Here is a 23951-nt window from a genome sequence, read left to right as displayed (position 1 = left end):
AAAAATACATGAAATAGAATGTTAAATATGTTCCTATACATGAGTAAAACAAATCACCTCACCTCTGCATGTTTTTTAAATGATCATATTTGTGTACAATATTTATAAAAGAACTCAAATTGCAAATGGGTTTTTAGATGTTCCCAAAACCATTAAACTAAATCATGCAGAACTGAAATTTAATATAATTTGTGTCAATTTTTAGAATTCAGTTTGAATGACTAAAAGCTGAAAGCACTGAGTGTTTATAGCAATTTTATGTAGGTATTTAATGATAGGAATAATTGTGCATTGAAACGATTTAATAAAATAAATAATTTATTTATAATAATGAAAAACCTGGAGAATTCCAATTCCAGTTTAAGTGGATATTCACCAACAGGACATCACTATATGTTGACTTATTACTGCAGTCTGTGTCCACTGCCTGCACAGTGTTGTAGGTGTCATGAACTAATCTGAAGCTTTTGCGTCTTGTCTTTTGATGTCACCAACACCACTTCACAAATATCTTGTTTGTCTTGTGAAAGTTCTCCTCGGCACTCTCAAGAAACTTATGTTAACTATTTACCTTTTGCAGACGATGACAGTGAACCAATCTTGGGGCTTTGGTTTGAAGAGACAATTTCACCTACCAAAGACAAAGTTGCCCCCCCACCCCCTCCACCACCCCCGCCACTGGAGACCTCTCCTAGACTGAAGAGTCCCAGCAAGCAGAATCCGAGTGAGAATGGAAACATTCTCGCTGGTCGAAAAGACCCAGAACTGGTAATGACTCTTTGTGTGTATTTCTTTGTCAGCATCAAGTTCAAAGACAATAGCTCACATTTTTATATAGCATATACATTGCGTTCCAAATTATTATGCAGGGAACCTTTTCTTGAAAATCTGGAAGACTGATGTTCAGAAAAAAATGTGTTTTAGTCTGATGTTTTTATTAGGGTTGCACCGATATAAAACTTCTTGGCCGAAACCAAAAAAACGAAAATGAAGAAATCAAGGCCGAAAACGGAAAACCGAAACACCCAAATAAATTATTATGCCAATTATTAGTGGGGGGACCGGGGACAGTTGTAACATTTCACTCCTTGGATTTGAGACTAAGCCATGCATTTTCTGTTTGTGTTGCACAGGCATTTTCTAGGCCATTTATTAGCAGACACTTGAAGCTAGTTTGTATAGCAGTTTCTGTTTGTGTTGCACAGGCACACTGGGTTAAAGGAGCTCAAAGTTATAGACAGAAATGTCAAAAATGTTACAACTTTTCCCCGGTCTCCTCTACCATTGAATTTATGGCTATGACTGTGTACTAACCTCACTACAATCAAGGATCTCATTGAACATATCAGACAACGAGGGTGCATGCCCCTCATCTGGTTCAGAGAGACGAGTCCCTTTTTCTGCGTTCTGTTCTCCTTCTCCTCCGCCATGCGCTTCTCCGTCTCCAAGTGGGTTCTCCGCATCCATCACGGCCAGGATCATTTCTCGTGCGCACTGCTTTATTCCCACATCCAAATAATGATCTTTATAACGCGGGTCAAGCACAGTCGCAATGAAGAGCAGAGGGAGTTACACTCCCACAGTACACAAGGTAGGGTACAGTATATCCTGATGAGAAGAACTTCAAAAAGAAGGTGTTCCTCACTTGGCTAATGACAAAACCTTTAAATGGTCGATTAAAAAATTTCACTGACGAACTAGCTGAGGCTCAATGCAAGTTCCTGAAGATGATCATGTCTCCAAGATATGAAATTAGTGCTTCAAAAATAAAGATGAGGGCGAAACAGTTTATATGTGGTCGATAAATTACAGTAATCCACAAGACTTTTTTTCCTGTCTCACCGTTTTTCTCATCTTCACTTCTTCTTCTTCCTCTCTCTCTCTGTCCTTTACTCCTCCAGTTGTCTTGGCTTTTCAGCTTTCGGGACGGAACAAACAGCTCACAGACTCTAAGAGTGTACTTTTCATTGTTTTCACTCCGTGGTCCGTCTCAACCTCTTTTGTTGAATAACGGTTGCAGACATGTTGGCCCTTATCCAGACAAGCGCGTACTGGCTGCGGTTTTTGCTTGCGTCATCACAACATTCTGTTCCGGCCGTGTTGTTACGGTGATAAAAGTATTTCGGCTGAAAACTGAAAATGCACTTTTGGGCCATTTTTGGTGGTATATTTTCGGTGGCCGAATTTTCGGTGCATCCCTACTATTTAAGGCCTTGTGCTTTAACAAAACCCTTTTGTTTGAATCTACAAAGCTTTCTAATATCCTTTATAACAGTCCACGTATATATAGGTGTGCCACATTATTATGCAAGTCCTATTTTACTTTGACCATGGACATGAAAAGTGACCTGACCAAAGAGGAAAAGAGTCAAATTGTCAAGAGTCTGAGCAAGGGGGAATCTACCAATGATATAGCCAAGACATTACAGCATGACCACCGAACCATAAAAATATTCCTGAAAATGCAACTTGCATAGTCATTTGGAACACAGTGTATGTAGCTCATCCACTAACAACTCAATCTAACCCTGGAAATGATTTGTTTCTTTAGTTCCTGAGTTTAGCCTCAAGCATTCTGAACTTCATCACCACCTCGATGCTGAAGTCCAGGAATAACTTCATACGCAACTACCTGAGCGTGTCTCTAACAGAACAACACATGGCTACACTAGCCAGCATCATCAAAGATGTTGACAAAGATGTTAAAGGTATGCCAGAAAACAACACTGCTTGATGTTCAAATTGTAACCCTAAAGTCTTTTTGTTGATTTAGTAGCTAACGATGTTTGTAGCTCATAGTTGGTAGACAGCAAAGCATGTCACTTAGTTGAATGCACTTTTTTTCATCAGGCTCTTCAGATGAAGTGTTTTCGTTGGCTCTGTATCACTTCAACCACACCCTGGTAACATCAGACCTTCCATCTCCGGCGCTGCAGGTAAAAGTAATTTCTCTATTGTTGCTAAACAAGATGCTTAGAAAACAAAGATCACTGCAACTTATAAATAAATGAGGCAACTCTTTATAATTTTTTTATTCAATGCCACAGACTTACTTTTATATCTCTTGTCATTTCCAGAGCACTCTCCTTCAGCAGTTAGGTGTTGCACCATTTTCAGAGGGTCCCTGGCCTCTATACATTCATCCTCAGTCATTATCAGTCCTCTCCAGGCTTCTCCTCATATGGCAGCACAAAGCCAGTGTGCAAGGGGAACCAGATGTCCCCGAGTGTATGAAAGTCTGGGAACGGTATGAAATCTTTGCAGACTTTCTCCCGGCACACAAATGATTATTTCAAGTGTCCCGTTATTCAGTTTTCAAGAACAGTACTAGTAATTTGAAAGTCATCCTTTACTTTCCCTCTCAGATTTCTGGGAACACTGAAGCAACACACAATCCAGAGTTCTGTTCATGGAGAAGACGATCTTAATGTGGAGCATCTCCAGCTTCTGCTGCTCCTTTTCCACAATCTATCGGAGCGCGGTCGGCGGTCAGTGTTGACCCAGGTCACCCAGGCCATCACTGAAGTCGCACAAAGCAGAGACTCCCAGCTGAAGGCGGTGCCCCTCAACCTGGCCCGCCTGTGTCTGGTTTTTGATTACCTGCTGCGCCACTACTCCAAGCCTCCTTTGTACCTCTTTGAGCAGGTCGATTGTTTATTTTCTAATGGTTATATAAAGTGTTGATTTATCTAATGATTTATTTGTATATATTCTCTCCAAGAAGCATACCGTACAACTAAACATGGGGCACAGCACTGACTTCTATCTATGATGAAAATGACTTATAGGTGCAGTATAACCTCCTCACTCCACCATCCACTGGGCCAAGTTCTGTTCAGGACGGTGGCAAACGTGGCAGTCTCCCTCTATATTATGGATTCAAAGAGGTGGAAGAGAACTGGGCCAAACATTGTTCAGCCGGTAAGACTAATGACGGGAATGAACTCTTTACCAACTAGCTGCTTCAACTGTGTTTTGCCAAACTCATATTCATGTTGTCACCAAAGCCGTTGATTGGTCTGAGTATTTAGTGTTTAGTGACATAACATACTGAAAGCAAATTACTGGTAAATGTTTAACACTCATTTGGTTGAACGTAGATTTAAGTCTTCCAAAGCATCAGAAAAAAACATTGTTAATAATTACACTCACTTGTTCTCTTGCTGCTCTTTTAAGCAGATAGGCTAACTTTTAACTTTTGCCCCTGTAACTATTGGCTGAACACTGTTACTTTTCAAGGGATGATCTGGTAACAAAGTGAAATAAAACAACAAAGTGAAATTTATACAACTGGAGATTTAACAATACATATTTCATATGGTCTGTTTTCTCTTATAATAATATAATATAATAAAATATAATAATCTTTTCTCATAATTTCTAACTTTGTAGACTCAAATGTTCAGCCCAAATTCTACTGCGTTCTGTCCCCCGAGGCCTCTGAAGATGACATCAGCAGACTGGACAGCAAAGTGAGATTTTTAACCTCTATCAAATGTCTTTTTTGTTGTTGTTTTTCTCCTGTGCCTAAAGATAGTAAAAACACATATTTTGTCTTTGCTCAAAGGTCTTTCCCAAACTGTTCAATGGAGCAGTAAAATACGATGAACTGTACTCTTGGCTCATCTCACTCCTGGTGGCAGGCTCTGAGTTTGACACAGCAAGGCGACAGGAGAACAAGCCCGTCACTCCTTTGGTGAGAGCACACAACATCAACAAACTATGAACTAAATATGCAGGATTAGACAAGCCCCTGATGCACCTGTTAGTAATTCACATAAGCTAGTCTTTTTTTAATCAAGAAATCATTAATATCAACCACAGAGAAAGGGTGGTTTAAACTTACAGTGACATAAAATTAGACAGCTTCTCCACTGACATTAGTAAGGAATAAAAACTGGGCATGCTGGTTTGTCACCCTGCACAGGAGGCATGCTCGCTCCAGTATTACTTTCTGGTTCTGTGGAGAATCTTGGGGGTTTTGCCACCCTCAAAGGCGTACATGGAGCAGCTGAAGACTGGCTGCAGCGATCCAAGCGAGAGCGACATTCTGCACACACTGCGATGGTCCTCACGACTCCGAGTGTCTACCTATGTGAACTGGATCAAGGTTCGTCTACTCCTAATTATTTGATATTTCAACAACTTCCACAACATACTGTACTGTGTTCTTAATCTTCTTATAAAACGTCTTATAGTTGTTTATCATTGAGGTTTATTTCGATGTATGATTATGCCCATTACAGGAGCATCTGGTGAAGCAGGGTATGAAAGCAGACCAAGCAGCTTCTCTGGTTGAGACAACTGCTGCAAAGTGCAGCACCGTCAAATATGATGTGGATCTAGCAGAAGAGTACATCGCCAGACAGGTAAATAATAACAATAATATGATTGTTGACTTGTCATTTGCCTGGGGAAAATATTGTGAAAATATAATGCAAGCGTCTCTGATTGACAACCTGATTCTATCGTAGATATCAACCTTCTCGAGTGTAGATCCAAACGGGATTCTTCCACTACACCAGTTACCCTCTTTACAAGCCATCTATACTCTGGATGCGGTCATCTCTAAAGTGCAGGTTTCCCTGGATGAGCATTTGTCCAAGGTTGCCATTGAGGCAGAACCTCACAAGTCATCAGAGATCACCAAGAACCTGCTGCCGGCCACACTGCAGCTCGCTGACATTTACACAGCCTTCACAAGGTGAGAGAGAAATCAAGATCAGACAAGCTTGCCTTTATCATACATATGCAGTGTGCTGGAATATCAGGACAAGATTGATATACTGTATATGTGGAGATTTTGTTTATTTTAAGTTCTACCTTCTGGCTAGGGTTGCTAAATTCCTCAAATTTTCAAAGTTGGAGACTTTCCATGGGAATAAACCATGAATTTACTAAATTGAAGGTTGGCTCTTAACAGGGAACTAAAATATAGTTTGGGAAAATATATTTTAGCATAATCCTGACTAAAACAACCAGATTTCATGCAAAAGTACAGTTGAATATTTATGCTATTCCTCAATCACATGCACATTGCACACTGCTTACTGCAGGGCAATTGAGACCACGCCCCCTACATGCACTTTTCATTTAACATTTTGAATGGGACTTAGTTAGGATTGCATTTTTGTTAATTTTTGAATTCCCATAAATTCCCATGGAAAGTTTCCAATTTGGAATATTTCCCAAATTCCCCAGCTTAACTTCGAATGGAAATTTACCGGAAACTTTCCACCCCTTTGCAACCCTATTTCTGGCCAATGCCAAGAAAAACATGATGATGTCTTCTTGTTTTTTGCCTGTTCTACTTTTTTTTATATCTCCTTCCTTTGAGAGGTTTAATAAGTTAAAGCACAGAGTCATTAAAAGCATGATAAACAGAGCTAACTCATTTTCTGTCACTTTTTTTTTACTGTAGTGCATAAATACTGCCACTGTATGCCACTACCTCTGCAGACCAGTATATGTACAGTTTTTTCCAAATCCAAGTAGTGATTTAGGAGTGTTACGTCTTTGTATTGCTTGGGAGCCTTTTATTTTTGTATATCCACCATTTCAATCAAAACCTGTAAAGAATAATAGTTAAAACTGCAATTTGTGTGTTATGCCCGATCAAATCATTGAATCAAACCTGTTGTGCTCAGGTCATACCTTCTGATGAACATACCAGAGGAAGGGGAGAACAAGCTCACAGATGCCAAGCTCCAAGGTTATGCTGCAGTTCTGTCCATTGGTTCCACCCGCTGCAAGGCAAACATTCTTGGTATGTGAGCTGACGACTAAAGAGCAAAATTGTTAATCAGTATTTCAATTGTATCATACTTTAAGTACACTCTCTGTTTAACATGCACTTTTTTTTCAAATGACACTTTACAGGTCACAGCATTATGCAGAACTTACCATCAGCCGTACAGACGATATGTGAGACTTGGAACAGCATCCACACCAATGAATTCCCTAACATTGGCTCATGGGTACGTAAATTAAGTTGTTTTTGATCATCAGGTGTACTGCAGTAACTTATCTATATTGGATTGAAATGTTCATAGGCTGCTCATTTTAACATTTACATCTACATTTAAAGCATTGAACAATAATAAACAAATGATATGCCTCAGTTTTCCTCCAATAGCCTTTGTCCATGTAATTTAAAAACACGTTTTGGTTCAAAAAGACTAATATATGTTTTGTTTTTTTTGTCATGTCAGCGAAATGCATTTGCCAATGATACCATCCCATCAGAGAGCTACATCAGTGCAATTCAAGCAGCTCATCTGGGAACATTAAGCTGTCAGTCCTTACCACTGGCCTCATCTCTTAAACACATCCTGCTCTCTTTGGTTCGCCTCACTGGTGACCTGATTGTGTAAGTTCTGTTCCTCCCTGATTTAAAGTCTGAAATTTAAACCTATAAGAAAAATGTGATTAATAGCACTGCATGTTTGCCTCTGCAGCACAGAGGAGCTGAATCCCTCACAGGTTGTGCGCACTTTGCTGCCGCTCCTCCTGGAGAGCAGCACAGAGAGCGTGGCTGAGATCAGCAGCACCTCACTGGAGCGCATCCTCGGACCGTCGGAGTCGGATGCCTTCCTGGCTCGCATCTATGAACGTTTGGTGACTGGGTGTTACAACATCATTGCAAACCACTCAGACCCAAACAGGTACGCCATGTGTGACATGACAATCTGAAAACGAGCAAAAAATGTTATCTTTGAAACTTTATACTTATATTTGAACCAAAATTGAACTCTGCAAAGAAATTAGTCTAACTTATATGTAGCTTTAAGCCTACTTTCATATATTGTTTTTGTGTAATAGCAAAAAAATGACAGCTTTGTTTTTTCTTTCTTTTGTAGTGGTTTGGATGAGTCTGTCCTTGAGGAATGCCTCCAATACCTTGAGAAGCAACTTGAAAGCAGCCAAGTCCGCAAGGCCATGGAAGAGTTCTTTTCATTCAGGTATTTGCTTAACTGAGAACACAGGCTGCATTATTCCACAATTATTACATCTACTTCACTTACTCTGTCCCCTTTTTTCCCCAGTGGGGAGCTTGTCCAGATTATGATGGCGACAGCCAATGAAAGTCTGTCAGCAAAGTTCTGCAACAGGGTGCTGAAATTTTTCACCAAACTGTTCCAGCTCAGTAAGTCTCCTGTTGCATCATCATTTGAATGTCTGTACATGAACTCAATGGGAATAGACAAACCTACAGAGAAAAAACGGCTGCAAGAGGGGCAAGAGATGAAAATCACACAATGGTAGTTGCACTTGACTGTGTGCATGAATAGTAGTAATAGTGCTTGTGTGAACGTTGGGGAAAAATACGAGCCAAAGAAGTTCAACCTGAGCATATTTGATTTACTTTTGCACATCAGGCCACTGTGTAATGTTAGTGTGCTTGTCTGATTTGGGAAGTAAGACACACTCCTGCACTTTATCATAAGAAAGATATGAGGAAGCAAATTTCAGACACTTTCTGGGAATCCAACAAATTCTTTATTTGACACATTCATTATTCAACAGTGCAGAAGTGTCATCAATCCAATAAGAAACTTTCAAAGCTGCATGCTAATAATGTTGATGCAACAAGCTTTTCAGTACTCCTAAATCTAATATTGATGATGTCTTCTCTAGCGGAGAAGAGCCCAAACCCCAGCCTCCTATGTCTCTGTGGATCTCTGGCCCAGCTTGCCTGTGTGGAGCCCTCTCGTCTTCAATCATGGCTGACTCGCATGACAGCAGCTCCACCGAAGGACTCTGAACAGCTAGAGATAGTGCAAGAAAACCGACAGCTCCTACAGGTGCTCACCACTCACATTGTGCGTGACAACAGCCAGGTAGGGGAAGGCGTGTGCACTGTTCTCCTCAGCACACTCATTCCCATGGCGACAGACATGCTGGCCAACGGAGATGGAACAGGCTTCCCTGAGCTCATGGTCATCATGGCCACGCTTGCCAGCGCGGGACAGGGGGCCGGCCACCTGCAGCTTCACAGAGCAGCTATCGATTGGCTGACCAGATGGTAAGATATTAATACCAGACATTGTCTGATTAAATCTACATCATGAGTTAATCTGGCATCACTGCCAGGTCAAAGGTCAACAGGAAAACTGCTTAATAAAATGACCATGATTAAATACTAAGGATTGAAATAGTACCTTGTCTAATCAGTGGCCCAACACATTTTGCTCCATCAAGCAGCATTTTTTCTTGAGTTTATGAAGGGCATTTATAAAAAGAGCTTTATTTTTTTCTCTCCAGCAAAAAGTATCTCACACAGAAGAATGTTGTGGAAAAAGTGAGCACAAACTTGTCTCAAGGAAAGGTATGTTTTTTTATATCATACAAGTTCAACAAATTTTCTAATTTCAATGTGACCCAGGTGCAATCTTGTTTCACACTGGCACAACATGAGCTGCACGATGATATTTTAAAAATAAGTTATTAACCTTCAAGTTTTCAATGTTCACCTGTTCTGGATTTCAGCACGCCAGCATGCTGGAATGCTCCTGTCACATCATCTCCTATCTGGCTGATGTGATGAATGCCTTGCGGCAGAGCAGCGGTCAAGGCACCTCCGCCTTGCTGATGGAGGGAGAGGAAAAGGCGATGGAAGTGGACTCGGACTGGGTTGAGGAGCTTGCTGTAGAGGAGGACGATTCCCAGGCTGAAGACTCGGTGAGATGTTACCCCTTTATGTCTATCTTCCTAAGCTTCATAATAATCCTTTTCACCTTTTAGAGAAAGCAAATTGTTATTTGCTATTTGATCAAACTTAGGAAATGGAAATGGTACTGAAACATTATACAGACTACTTCCACCAGAAAACATCTTCTTGCTGCAGGCTGACTTTTGAAAAAATCCCTTTGATTGAGGAGAAGAAAATGTCTTTGCTCCTTGTCTTGCTCATAGAACTGTTCGATAGGGCCAAAAGATAACATGATGAATTTTACCCAAATATCTTTGTCCTCATTTCAGCAATTTTACTTGTGTTCTTCATTTGATTTTGTTAAATGGATCAAATGAACCATAACCAAAGTAACGCAGCAATAAAGATGACTTAATTCACATTATTCCTTTATCATTAAGTACTGCCTGCATTCACATTTCTTTACATTGTTCAATATGATAATTTAATGATAATCTGCATTTGTGCTATTTATGAAGCTATTGGCATTTTTCTTCATTAGTTCTTTGTCTTTGCTAATTGGAACTATCCAAGCTAACATATCTTTCATTGTACAGGACGAAGACTCTCTTTGCAACAAACTCTGCACCTTTACCATCACTCAGAAGGAGTTTATGAACCAGCACTGGTAAATATAAATGTGTTGTTCTGTGCAATTGAATTCTAGAAGAAGACACTGGGTTGTTTATTATTTTTTAATCATTGTCAATTTAAGGTTTTTTGGGACATGATAAATATTTTGGTACCAACTGGTAAGATGTTAAATCTGAGAATGAAGTTGTTTTACATGAACCATTTAATAGAACAACAATGCACCATTGTCAATGTAAAGAAACAATAAACAATATTGTATATTTCTTCTTTAAATTAATTGTATTGCTCTGGAGATGAAAAAACACTTCCATAATTTGTTGCTGTTGAGATCTATTTAATGTAAGCCGTGTCTGTTCTTCCTAATGTTCTAAAGTTTAAGGTATGTACATTCACAGGGAAGAATTGAACGCCAGGAAGTTGAATTGCCTGCCTGTGGAATCATCAGCTGACATTCTGCCATCGATGAAACCATTGTTGATGATTTGTTATAAAAGATCTGGTCATCTTTTTATCTTCCAGGTACCACTGTCACACCTGCAAAATGGTGGATGGGGTAGGTGTGTGCACAGTGTGCGCCAAGGTCTGTCACAAAGACCATGAGATCTCCTATGCCAAATATGGCTCTTTCTTCTGTGACTGCGGTGCCAAAGAGGATGGCAGCTGCCAGGTGAGACCGAATACCTCAGGTCATCATGGGAAGAGAACAACAGCGGTAACTTTGGCTTGCAAGTCACTCCCCCATTGACTTCCATCCAGTCATTTCATTTGGTCAGGGTTATAGCTAGCCCACGAATGTGGCCAGAAATGAGTGAAATCTTGTCTCTTGTCTATACTTTGTGTAGTGAAAGGCCAGTTTTCCTAGTTATATTTTATATAAAGCATAGTGTGCATGTGAACAAACCACCATTTACATTTTGTCTTTAGTTCACCATTAGTCCTCTCTGTTTTCTTGTCATTACAAAGGCTTATGATGCTTTTCAAGGAGATAATGTTGTGGTACTAGCATGCAGAAAATTACAATGATTGATACGGTAGTCATTGTGTGATATTAAGAGTCATGACTTTTGCCATGGGGGCAGACTAAGTTGGCTTTTATCCAACAAACCCCTATTTAACCTTTAACTACTAGATATACTCCACAGTGTGGGGGAGCTAGCAATGTTTGAATGAAAGTAGGTTATCCTCTTCAAGAAAGAAGCTAAAGTGAACATACGTTGTCATGACAAAAGCTTGTATTGTTCTGCTAGAGTTTCCTGTATGTGCATTCTTTTGTCCATTGTGTTGCTATTCTCACTGCTCTACTTCTCATCGCACCATCCACAGGCCTTGGTCAAACGCAGCCCTAGCAGCGGCATAGGCTCAACTCTGAAAGAGTCTTCTGCATTCCAGAGTGAACTGCGTATGCCGGACAGCGCTATCCGCCACCAGAACTCCTCACCCTCCGACAAGGGCAAGGTCACCATCTGTGATGGCAAACCCGGTGATGAAGACAGGCCGAAGAAGAGCAGTGTGTGCAAGAGCATTGAGGGCTGCCAGGAGGAGCTGCTGGCTCAAGTGGTTAGAATTGTTTGTATTTGTCTGGCCTGTGTTGGCTTAATGTTACTAAACGCATCATAAAGGGGAATGATACTTCAGATCTCTCACATGCATTGCACTGGATGTTGTGTTAATTAAGCTTTTGGGTCTCTTCCTCCACAACAGATGGGTTCATCTACTGCAGCAGTCATACTGGAGATGCTCATGTTTCTCATGGAAGCTATCCAGACCAACTTCCAGCAGGCATCAGCAGTGGGAAGCAGCAGCCGAGCTCAGCAAGCCCTCAATGAATTGCACACCCAGGACAAAAACATCGAGATGACAGACCAGTTAATGGTAATCAAATCTGTACAATTCATGTCATTTTCTACAAACATTTTCAGAAACTCCTTTTTAGGTATTAAATTCTGTTATTTGCTGTGCTTCTCCAAGGTGCCCACACTTGGCTCCCAGGAAGGGGCTTTTGAGAATGTGAGGATGAACTACAGTGGAGACCAGGGACAAACTATTCGTCAGCTCATAAGTGCACATGTCTTGCGCCGAGTTGCTATGTGCGTCCTGTCTTCACCACATGGCCGGCGCCAGCACCTTGCAGTGAGCCATGAAAAAGGAAAGGTAAGCTTATCGCAGCTACAAGCCTAATCCATTGATTAGAATATTACAGAATGATATTTACTAGCCCATACGTGGGAAACTGTAACATTTTGATCTGGGGTTTTTAGTTTTCTTTTTTTAGTTAGTATTATATTAAAATGGTTAAATGGTCCTTTCTGTTTGTTTGTCTTTCATGTATTCTCTTAATATTTGCTGAAATTAGTCATAACATGTATGCATTCCTGTTTTTGACTTTAAACCTTGTAACTAATTTTCTCTCCATGTCCCACTTCATAGATAACGGTTCTGCAGCTGTCCACTCTCCTGAAACAGGCCGACTCAAGCAAGAGGAAGCTCACACTGACCCGTCTGGCCTCTGCTCCAGTACCTTTTACTGTGCTCAGCCTCACAGGCAACCCCTGCAATGAGGATTACCTGGCTGTGTGCGGCCTCAAGGTCAGCTTCCCTGTGAAATCAAAACTTTTCTCTTTGGTGGGCTTTCTGATTCCATGTGGCGGGGCAATGTGTCCAAAAAACACAGGACAGGGACTTGTCAGATTTTTTGGAACGGGTTTGGTTTTGTGGCGTAAGACCTCAAGAAACCACAGTCTTCTGCAAAGTTTGTAAAAGGCTGTTGCAGCCAAAGGAAGCAGAATGACCAATTTATTTCAACAGCTTAAAAAAAGAGAATTGTGTCTTATTACGAGTTGCTCAAGACTGCCACAGCCCACGAACACCCACTGAAAAGCAGCCAATATAAGCGCAGTCATATTCCCACCGCATCAAATATGACCAGAAAGGGATTTATTGGGAAGCAGTAGAAAGGTTTTAGGTCTGTCTAACTGGATGAACTTAAACGCAATAATTAACAGGACACCGATGTGGAACTGAAGCAAAGACTTTAACTTTATTGCACAAACACTCAAGTACACAAGCAGCCAGATTTCAACAACAACACTACAGCAGCCTACGGTAGCTCTCCAGTGGCATTTGGTTCAAATGGTGAAAACATATACCGTACACAGGGATGTCAGTCACGCTTTTACTGATGCATTCATGTTTTATACGGCTTAAGATGTGCTGCCCGTTTACACAGTGGAAAAGCCCCATGTTTAAAACTATGAGCTACAAAGTCACAAGTATTTTGCTGATGCATTTCGACTCATCTGTACAACTGTACATGTGAAAGTTTGAGTACATGAGTTTGATGACGCATCTTGTCATGATTATGCTACTTTATTATATTCTTGGCCGCTGAAGGGTTTTGGTGTTTGACCGTCTCTCTTTTTCTTTCCTTTTTTCCTAGGACTGCCATGTTCTAACTTTCAGCAGCACAGGCTCTGTGTCAGACCATCTGGTGCTGCACCCACAACTGGCCACTGGCAACTTCATCATAAAAGCTATTTGGTTACCAGGCTCACAGACTGAACTCGCCATCATCACTGCAGACTTTGTCAAGGTACGTAGTCAGAAAGTTCCTTCATCAACTTTTTGAAGCTATTATTGATCTTTTTTTTTATTTCATTGTATTGTTGTAAGGAACAGAGTCACTGGTGCTTAACATGCACTGATAATGAATTTATGCTGCTTTTTTATAATGTGCAAAAAAAACAAACATTGACAATTATTATTAATTTTCTAATTTGTCTTTCTTGCCATGCAGATTTACGACTTATCTGTGGATGCCCTGAGTCCCATGTACTACTTCCTGCTACCAAGTTCCAAGATCCGTGATGCTACCTTCCTTTTCAATGAAGAGGGGAAGAGCGTTATTGCCATCATGTCCTCAGCAGGTTACATGTACACCCAGCTCATGGATGAATCCAGCAGTGCCCAACATGGACCCTTCTATGTCACAAATGTTCTGGAGATAAACCATGAAGACTTGAAGGTAGACCTTATATACATTTGCTTTAAGATTAACACTGTAGAGCCCTTAGGTGCACTGATACTTTCATGTTTTGAAAAGTATGATCTTTAGATACGTGTATGATGTGTTTTAAATACTTCATGTGGTGTAAAGCAATATAAAGTTCAATTATTTGTGTGTTTTTACAGGATAGCAATGGGCAAGTTGCCGGTGGTGGTGTGTCAGTTTATTACTCACATGTGCTCCAGATGCTGTTCTTCAGCTACAGTCAGGGAAAATCCTTTGCTGCAACAGTGAGTCGCAGCACCACTGAAGTGCAGAGGCTTTTCCCCATCAACATGAAAGGGTAACATTGCTCGAACACAATAAATAATGCATTCATCCCCCTGCCACTGCTAAGAAAGGGGGGAATGGGTAACTGGAAGTGCTTACTAAGTAACCATCTCTCTCCGGTTATCTTGCCTTCTGTAGCTCCAACGGCAGTAGCAGTAAGATGTCGCCGGCTTTGTGCCAGTGGTCTGAGGTCATGAACCACCCAGGCCTGGTGTGCTGCGTGCAGCAGACTACAGGCATACCGCTTGTAATCATGGTCAAGCCTGACACCTTCCTCATCCAAGAGATCAAAACACTGCCAGCCAAAGCTAAGGTAAGGAGCCTAAACTCGGACCCATTCACAAGCAGGTTAGAAGACAGCAAGTAGACCTTTTGCATTCAGGAACAGCAGCCTATGACAAAAGTCCAAACAGAATTTGCCCTGATGGTAAATGTGGATCTTATATCTTGCACTATTTCTAGTACTCTTACTCTTCTCACTGATGCCACAAACCAGTGTCTGTTGGGATGTGGTTCTTTCACCTGTTGTAGAGAGGCTGTATTTTATTATTTTTTTAATTTATTACTCATTTGTATAATTCTCCTGAGCGTCATAGTTCTAATTGTATTGCAGAGAGAAGCATGTGTGCAGCTGCAAGCAAATTAGTGGCGTTGCTTCTGTGTTAAATTAAATCCTCAACAAACCTCAATAGAAATATTTTGTCTTAAGATAGACATTTAATGGATTCTACATATTTTTAATCTAATATGTGTATGTCAGGCACTAGTCCAACTTTACTTATACACAATTTAAACTATCACTATCAGCATAATGCATTTCTAAAGGTTAACATTCATGAATTTTCTCTTGCACAGATCCAAGACATGGTGGCTATCCGGCACACTGCCAGTAATGAGCAGCAGCGTACGACTATGATTCTCCTCTGTGAGGACGGAAGCCTGAGAATCTACATGGCCAATGTTGACAACACCTCTTACTGGCTCCAGCCCTCCCTGCAGCCTAGCTGTGGCATCAGCATCATGAAGCCTGTTCGCAAGCGCAAAGCAGCTGCAACGAGTGAGTTGAAGTGATGTAACTATTGGGATTCAAGTGTGATTGACATTTACGTTATACGTCTCAAAATGCGCAATTAACTACTGATGATGATTTTGATGTAACCGTAACTACAACCCCTGACTGTTTCCGTTTCTATTCCCAAGATTCCCTGACTTTCAGGCGTAGTTATCTCATTTTTAAAAGATTAGATGTTTTGATAGATTACATGGAACAAATTTGAAAGCACATTTATTGTTGTCAGTCCGAACAAGTGATACATTACGCTTGCTTTTCTCTTAAACTTGAGGAATCACTTTTGCCGTAGTGCTAACTTTCATAGTGTCTGCAAAGTGCCTGGCAAACAAATCATGTTAAATCATTTTACTTTCAGCCACCCGGACCTCCAGTCAGGTGACATTCCCAGTGGACTTTTTTGAACACAACCAGCAGCTGACAGAAGTGGAGTTTGGGGGAAATGACTTGCTGCAGGTCTACAACGGACAGCAGATCAAACACAGGCTCAACTCAACTGGGATGTATGTGGCGAATACAAAGGTACGTTTTTAAAGAGGATTCTAGGATTCAAGACTACAGTGCTTCTTTTCTTATGTAATGAGGTTTAACTTGATTTATTCTGCACTAATCTTGATAACTATAACAGAGTATTAATCATAGGTACTTTTTGCAGACTCTGTTGTACTGTGCATTTTTCTCACATACACAGTCCATGTATAGAAAAGTAGTCTGCCTGCATTTTTGTTAAATAATCAATCAGGCTTTCGATTTTTTATCGACCATCATGCAATTTGACATGATCTTGGCTTTAGTGTGAATACAAAATTAATTTTTAACAGCTTTTTACAATGAAGCTTTGATAATGGGAAAAAAACCTGCAGTCGTACACACCAAACATGTTTGCAGTGTTGTTGTATAGTTATGGTATTTAACATATTACATAAAACACAGAAATGTTGACATGATTGTATTTGTTTTTTTCTCCTCCAGCCTGGGGGATTCACTGTAGAGGCAGTCAACAACAACAGCTCGATGGTGATGACAGGCATGAGGGTGCAGGTGGGCACTCAGGCCATTGAGAGGGCTCCTTCCTATGTGGAGGTTTTCGGACGCACCATGCAGATCAACCTGACAAGAGCTCGCTGGTTTGACTTCCCCTTCACCAGAGAGGAGGCTCTGCAGGCAGACAAGAAGCTGTGCATCTTCAGTGAGTATCAGTTTGCAATGATGATTATATATGGCTCTATTTACTCATTTAACCTCGAAAAAAACACTTTTAAAATTGTACCTTTTACATTGACTGAATGTTTCTGAAGTTGTTGGGTTGAGCATAGTTCAGTTTACTGATTGAGCTTATTGCATATCTCATTACTGCAAACATATATGTAGTTGTGTGTGAGGATGCAGTATATTCAAAATATGATAATCGTTCTGCACTTTTTCTTGAATCATGATTACGTTGCAGAATTACAATACAAGACACCATATTCTTGACATTCTCTCACATTCCTGATGTGCCTTTATATTTCTCTTCCTTTGAAGTCGGAGCATCGGTCGACCCAGCGGGAGTCACCATGCTTGATTCGATCAAGATCTATGGTAAAACCAAGGAGCAGTTTGGATGGCCAGAGGATCCACCAGAGGACTTCTCCTCTGCGCCAGTTAACAATGTCTGCAGTCCAAACCTGAACCAGGGCAACGGCAGCTCTGATGGAGACATAGCTACCCCAACAACCACCAGCGGCAGTGTTCTCGAGAGGTAAGGGCTGTCCACTTTGGGGTTAATGCTTTCAATACAAGACGTTGGGATTTGCACATACAAAAGCTTAACTTACCCACAGTGATTAACTGGTGAGGTAGTATGACCATGTACTACCTTTGTTACCATATGGCCTACTTTTGTATCACTGTAGGACTTGCCATCATATTTAGACTATCAGAAAATGTCATAAAGTTAATGTTTATACTTCTTATATGTATTGATTTAAAGACCTATGTAAGCACACTTTCTGTTTTATGGTAATTCTTGAATATTTGATTTTCCTTTCTTTTTTTTTTTGCGTATTTCTTTAAATTTGCAATGTTTTGATGGGTATGTTGCAGAGAGGCCAAGACATTCATCCACAATTCCAAAAAAGCTGGGCTGCTGTGTATTAAAACAAACCCCCTGTTAATAATAATAATTTATTGAGATCCACCTGTATATGGTTTCCTCTTTGCATGGTACATTTCAAAACTGCATTTATAAATGCAGCAATGAACTGAGATCACAGACAATCATTTTTGGAAGTGATTTTGAGCCCATGCAGTGACTTCCACCACAGAGTCTTGTCCATTTTTAAAGCAGTGCCACATGGAGGCCTGCAGATCAGCCAACCTGTACTGGCTTTTGGCCTTGACCCTTTCTGTACAGCGATTTCTCCAGATTCTCTGAATCTTTTAATGATTACTTCAGAAAGACTGGAATGCCCTTTTTATACCCAGCCATGCTGCTGACCTGATGCAAATGAATATAATTAGCTGGGAGATGTATAGTCCAGATATTCTATTTTAAGCTTAACACAACTTTTAGGTGCAGTTGTGCTCATAACTTTACATACCCTGGCAGAATTTATGATTTCTTTGGTAGTTTCTGTTGTCATTATGATATAAAAAGGGTAAACACAGTTGTTTGACAATAAATGGCTTCACCCAACCACTAACCATGAGTGAAAAATAAGTTATTCACTTATCATTGATATTCTCTGAAAAATGGCCCCAAAAAACCCCCACAAGTTCTGCCAGGGTATGTAAACTTATGAGCACAACTGTATTTTCTTGTCCCTGGTCCGGTTGCTGGCACCAAACTTAAAATTAGCATATATTTCTTGTAAAACAAAATGTTGTAGTTCCAACATTTGAAATATATTTTAGCACTAAATAAAGGCCATCCTTTATTTTTTTAAATCAATATTTAACCCAGCGCCCCAACTTTTTTAGAATGTGGGTTGTACATCTAAAATACTATCTTAACTGTTTCTCAAGAATATTAACCCTAACATTAGCTGATTTAATCCTGATTATCTGATGTGGTAGATTTTTCAATATCACTCATTACTTTTCATGAGTCCAGCTTGGTAGCACCAGTTATCAAGGGCAAGCTTGAAGTTTTAATACTGGGGTTTTGTTGTCTTTAGAGTCTTTAGTGCATGGCTATCGTGACATCATCCTTTCTTGCATGCTTCTCTTATGTTCAACTGAATCATTTAATTTCACTTGTTTCTTTCTGTGATCCTCACACTTTGTTTTTTGTTCTTTTTCTTTTGCTCCCAAATATACAATAAAAAGTTGTGAAACTGAGTCCTTATCAACCTTGGACCGGTTAGTAACTGCCCTTTCTCTGCTTGTTTGTATGGTTTTGTGCACGTGTGCCAGTTTGTGTGTCTATGCCTGAGACTGTGAACATGCCATGCACCATTTCCACACTTTAACAACAACAACAACAAAAAAATACCATTTGCTACCTGATATTTCTTCTTGCATTCAGTGTTGTTTTGGCATTTAGATCAGTGCAGACTGTAACAGGTTGAGATATGCTCTTCTTTGTGTTTGATTTGTTGATTTAAGGCTAAATCATCTGTAGAACCAGTGCTGATCTTTAATCTCAATTTCAGGTTGGTCGTCAGCTCTCTTGAGGCTTTGGAAAACTGCTTTGCCGTTGGTTCCTCCAATGAAAAGGTAAACTGATTAAAAATGTCTTCTTTCTTACCTTTTTAAAGTAATAAGATGTTTGAATTATGAATCTTTGATCAATTCTTAATATTGACTGCTTGCTTTGAAATCTGTTCAGGAGAAAAATAAGGTTGCAGCACTGGAGTTGGCTACTCTACTCCTGTCCATGCCCACCCCTTCTGGTGTGCAGCAACAAACCAAGGGACTTCTTGCCAGCTTGCACACCAGCCGAACTGCCTACCACAACCACAAGGTTAATGAGAAGTGTATTACATCAGAAACATTGAAGTCAAAATTACCCCATAATTAGTAGAATAATTAAATCAGCTCCCATATGTTTGCATAAATATTAAATGGAAGAAAATAACCAGCATTGAGCTTGGAAAAAACGTGAACTTCCCCACTGGAGAACCCGGAATTATTTATTTTTATCCAACAAGCCAAAGTTGAAAAAGTATTCAACTGTTAACTAATGAAGTAGACTTCTCTAAATCAATTGCTCACCCTTGTTTATGATGCTTTCAACTGCCACGGTCTTCGAACTGTAAAGTTACAGCGGTCTACCCGAGAATCAATCCAAAACCAAAACTCTTGCTTTTATCAGTACTTGTGTATGCTATGATATTGACATCCTAGCTGTGTCTGAAGACAAATTAGATTTATTTTTTAGACTAACTCTTATCTATAAAATTTGAATTATTAAAAAAAATGTTATGATCCAAAACTCTAGAGTGTAGCCATCTTGTTCATAGTTCAGCAACAGTTAATCCATCATGTTTAGGTGTAGAACCAAGAAGCAAACTATAGACACAGAAACAGAATTCTAAGCTAAAGTACTGTAGTGTTATATAGTATTCCTCTCCTTTTGTATCCCTCACATGAGCTAATGCATCTGTTATCTTTCCTCTCACACCAGGACCAGTCTCTGCTGAGTAATGCAGTGCATTGTCTGAACAGCTGCAGCAGAGAAGGAAGAGAGCTCGACCCTGATGTCTTTCAGAGGCTTGTGATCACTGCCCGCTCCATAGCTATCATGAGACCCAACAACTTGGTGCACTTCACAGAAACCAAGTCTTCACACCATGACTCTGGTAAGAGACCACTCTGCTGGTGACTAATGTTACCCCAGAAAAAAACACTACCATAAAATCTGTTCATGTATGATTTTTATTTGTTTTCTTTATTTTATTACAGTCAAAATAAATTCTTCTGAAAACTGTTGGTTAAAATAATTTTGCAGTCAAAGGAGACTAATTCCTGATTTTCTCTTCAAACCCCAGACATGACGGAGGATGGGCAGAAACACATGGACAGTGAAAGCTGTAATTTCATCACACAGCTGATGAATAACTTTTGGAAGCTTCACGCCCTCAAACCAAAGAATGCTTTCCTTGCTCCTGCCTGTCTGCCAGGTAAGTTCAAAATGTGGTACCACAAAACCGTGCAAGTAAAGTAACTGCATGTGAAAATGGAAAAATGTCAGATAGATAGCAGCATTAAAACTGAGAGCATGACTGTTTCCTGATATTATGTGGAATATTTAATAACTATGCATACTGTCACAAAGTGGTCAATTGATTTTGGCACTGTTCACCAACCTGAAAACAATGATTGTGAATGTGTTCTTATCCCCATTTAAAGGACTAACTCATGTGGAAGCGACAGTAAATGCTCTGGTGGACATCATCCATGCATACTGCACATGTGAACTGGACTACATTAATGTTGCCTCCAAAATCTATATGCAAATGTTGCTGTGCCCTGTAAGTAAAGTGCCTCTAATGATGACTAGTATCATGATTACATACACATTGAGGATATTGTGAGAATGTCTCAAGATTTAAAGCCTCAATGACTAACAAAGAACCATGATTAGTATTGCTGTTTCCTCTGCCTGTCTTGTTTAGAAATGGAGAAATATGCAAAGTAGGGATGTAAGGATACACTCAACCCACGATTCGATTGGAATCCAGATTTTTTGTTCACGATACGATTTGAATCCCAATTCTCTAACGATTTTCAAGAAAACTGGATTGAATTCCAAATTTAAATAACTTATTTTATATCAATTCTCAGATATGGACAGTTGCATTATATATTTTTCTCTTATATTTCTTTGTAAACAAAGTCATCCTTTTTCATTTTTAAGGTGTGTTGTAACTCAAATAAAACCACTGCACACTTTTTTTCAGCACCTTGCAAAAAAAACTAAAAATGGCCACACAAAAATACCTTGTTGGAAATTTCAAAAACAATTATAGGGAAATGGAAAGTTAACAATTCCAAAATGGAAAGACTCTACAAGAAAACTGGTCTCACTGTACACAAGGACATATATTCAAATCATATTCTCCACTACAAAGACTGCATTTCCAAAGCCAAATCCATTTACGACTCTGGTCTGATCAGTACTAATGAAGGAAACTCCAAGGCCCTCTTCTCCCTCCTTACAAATATCACAAAGCCACCGGACTCACTTCCTCCTCACCTGTACTCCACTGATTTATGTAACACTATGATATCATTCTTCTCATCAAAAATCGAACTTATCCACCAACCGCTCTTACCCACCTCTGTTCCATATCCACCTGACCCAGTTCCCTCTGCCCCTACCCTTTCACTCTCAGCATTTACCCTACCCTCAGTCAATGAAATATCCAAACTCATTCAACAATCCAAATCCTCAACCTGCAAATTGGACCCACTTCCTACTGTCCTCGTAAAGGCCACCCTCCCCTCTCTGTCCCCTCTCATCTCTGACATTATTCACTCCTCCCTTACCACTGGAATTGTTCCTTCCTCCCTCAAAACCTCCTCCTCCTTCTGCTTGATCTGAGTGCGGGCTTCGACACTACTTCACACACCATTCTGCTGAACCGACTCTCCTCCATAGGCATCACTAATACACCCCTCAACTGGTTTCATTCATACCTTTCAGGTTGCACTCAGTTCATTCAACTTAAATCATTCACCTCCCATCCAGTCCCCGTCACCACAGGTCTGCCCCAGGGCTCTGTCCTGGGGCCCCTGCTGTTCATCATCTACCTCCTCCCCCTTGGTCACATCTTCCGTAAACATCATATTCACTTCCACTGCTACGCGGATGACACCCAGCTCTACCTCTCCACTAAACCTGACTCCTCACTTCCACCTTCTTCCCACACTGATTGTCTCCTTGAAATAAAATCTTGGTTCACCTCAAACTTCCTCAAATTAAACAACAATAAAACTGAACTTCTTCTAATTGGCACAAAATCTACAGTAAACAAACTCCATAATTTCTCTATTCCCATCGACAACTCGCCCCAATTCCCCTCCCCTCAGGTTAAGAGTCTGGGTGTCATCCTCGACAGCACCCTCTCCTTCACCTCCCATATCAACCACGTCACCCAGTCCGCCTACTTTCACCTCCGCAATATTAACCGTCTCCGTCCTTCACTCACTCCCCACTCCACTGCCATTCTTGTTCACAGCCTCGTCACCTCCCGTTTGGACTATTGCAACTCCCTTCTGTTTGGTCTCCCCCACAAAACCCTCCATAAACTTCAACTGGTTCAAAACTCAGCCGCCCGTATCATCACATGCACCGCCTCCTTCCACCACATCACACCCATCCTGCAACAGCTCCACTGGCTCCCCATCACACACCGGATCAACTACAAAATACTTCTCCTCACCTTCAAATCCATACACAACCTCGCCCCTCCATATCTCTCTGACCTCCTCCATACTGCCACACCCGTCCGCACCCTCAGATCCTCCTCCTCCATCCACCTCACTGTCTCCCCTGCTCGCCTTGTTACCATGGGGAGCAGAGCCTTCAGCCGCTCTGCTCCCCAGCTCTGGAACTCTCTCCCACCTGACCTCCGCAACACTGACTCACTCCCACATTTTAAATCCAAACTCAAAACCCATCTGTTTAAACTGGCTTATTCCATCTGACTACAACTCCTCTGTCCATTCACTTAAAACTTTTTAAATTGTGTTTTATTTACTGTTTGCTATTTAAACTCTGTTTGTTTTTAATGTTGTAAGGTGACCTTGAGTGCCAAGAAAGGCGCCTATAAATAAAATGCATTATTATAATTATTATTTAAATGAAAGTATTAAATATTAAAACAAGTAAAATAAATCTCTGTAAATTAGGGATGTAAATTTCAAGTATTTTCTGTGATCGATCTTTGGAAATGTTAACGATTAATTTTTGTTTAATCAGTAAAAAAAACGTGAAGGTTTTCCATGTCAAAAATAATGTCAAATGCGTTTTTTTCCCCTAAATCATATTTTCCTTCACGACACAGTGTATTACTGACGGTATTAAACAACTACGGATCATATTGAGGTGTTCAAAATGTTGACACGCTGAATATCAACGTGAGGAGCAGGCTTGTAAATAATCTCTGTGGACGCATGGTCATAGAGTGAAGACTCAGACTTCAACATGTGGATTTACTGCAACAGGACAACTGAAAAGAATCTTATTTTAGACTCAGTGTCCAGTTTTTTGTTTACTCGTTCTTATTGAGAAAAATATGCATATGAACGCAGTCATGTGTCAGCCGGGAGCGCAA

General features: G+C 40.3%; 1 protein-coding gene across 20 annotated transcripts in view; it reads left to right on the top strand.

Annotated features, from left to right (window-relative positions):
* The window catches only part of ubr4 (ubiquitin protein ligase E3 component n-recognin 4), a 58725-nt gene that overhangs the window by 13450 nt on the left and 21324 nt on the right, over positions 1–23951 (top strand). For 10 of the 20 annotated variants that reach the window (XM_034695330.1, XM_034695344.1, XM_034695349.1 and 7 more), the window contains 40 exons: positions 581–768; positions 2552–2708; positions 2851–2936; positions 3078–3247; positions 3366–3645; positions 3789–3921; positions 4393–4472; positions 4568–4696; positions 4928–5110; positions 5247–5369; positions 5475–5704; positions 6648–6766; positions 6880–6977; positions 7212–7369; positions 7458–7664; positions 7860–7961; positions 8046–8146; positions 8638–9025; positions 9265–9328; positions 9490–9681; positions 10249–10319; positions 10805–10997; positions 11609–11842; positions 11987–12157; positions 12254–12436; positions 12713–12871; positions 13722–13874; positions 14079–14306; positions 14474–14631; positions 14757–14931; positions 15474–15675; positions 16046–16209; positions 16660–16876; positions 17212–17428; positions 18997–19029; positions 19323–19386; positions 19499–19633; positions 20297–20471; positions 20661–20792; positions 21022–21143. In XM_034695330.1, coding sequence (XP_034551221.1) covers positions 581–768; positions 2552–2708; positions 2851–2936; positions 3078–3247; positions 3366–3645; positions 3789–3921; positions 4393–4472; positions 4568–4696; positions 4928–5110; positions 5247–5369; positions 5475–5704; positions 6648–6766; positions 6880–6977; positions 7212–7369; positions 7458–7664; positions 7860–7961; positions 8046–8146; positions 8638–9025; positions 9265–9328; positions 9490–9681; positions 10249–10319; positions 10805–10997; positions 11609–11842; positions 11987–12157; positions 12254–12436; positions 12713–12871; positions 13722–13874; positions 14079–14306; positions 14474–14631; positions 14757–14931; positions 15474–15675; positions 16046–16209; positions 16660–16876; positions 17212–17428; positions 18997–19029; positions 19323–19386; positions 19499–19633; positions 20297–20471; positions 20661–20792; positions 21022–21143 — 6374 coding nt within the window. The remainder of the gene's footprint in view (positions 1–580; positions 769–2551; positions 2709–2850; positions 2937–3077; positions 3248–3365; positions 3646–3788; positions 3922–4392; positions 4473–4567; positions 4697–4927; positions 5111–5246; positions 5370–5474; positions 5705–6647; positions 6767–6879; positions 6978–7211; positions 7370–7457; positions 7665–7859; positions 7962–8045; positions 8147–8637; positions 9026–9264; positions 9329–9489; positions 9682–10248; positions 10320–10804; positions 10998–11608; positions 11843–11986; positions 12158–12253; positions 12437–12712; positions 12872–13721; positions 13875–14078; positions 14307–14473; positions 14632–14756; positions 14932–15473; positions 15676–16045; positions 16210–16659; positions 16877–17211; positions 17429–18996; positions 19030–19322; positions 19387–19498; positions 19634–20296; positions 20472–20660; positions 20793–21021; positions 21144–23951) is intronic. The other 10 variants (XM_034695345.1, XM_034695348.1, XM_034695338.1 and 7 more) reach the window with 3 other exon arrangements.

This window comes from Notolabrus celidotus, chromosome 11 (genome assembly GCF_009762535.1).
Source record: "Notolabrus celidotus isolate fNotCel1 chromosome 11, fNotCel1.pri, whole genome shotgun sequence".
Classification (NCBI taxonomy): Eukaryota; Metazoa; Chordata; class Actinopteri; order Labriformes; family Labridae; genus Notolabrus; species Notolabrus celidotus.
This window is presented reverse-complemented; position numbering and strand designations above follow the sequence as displayed.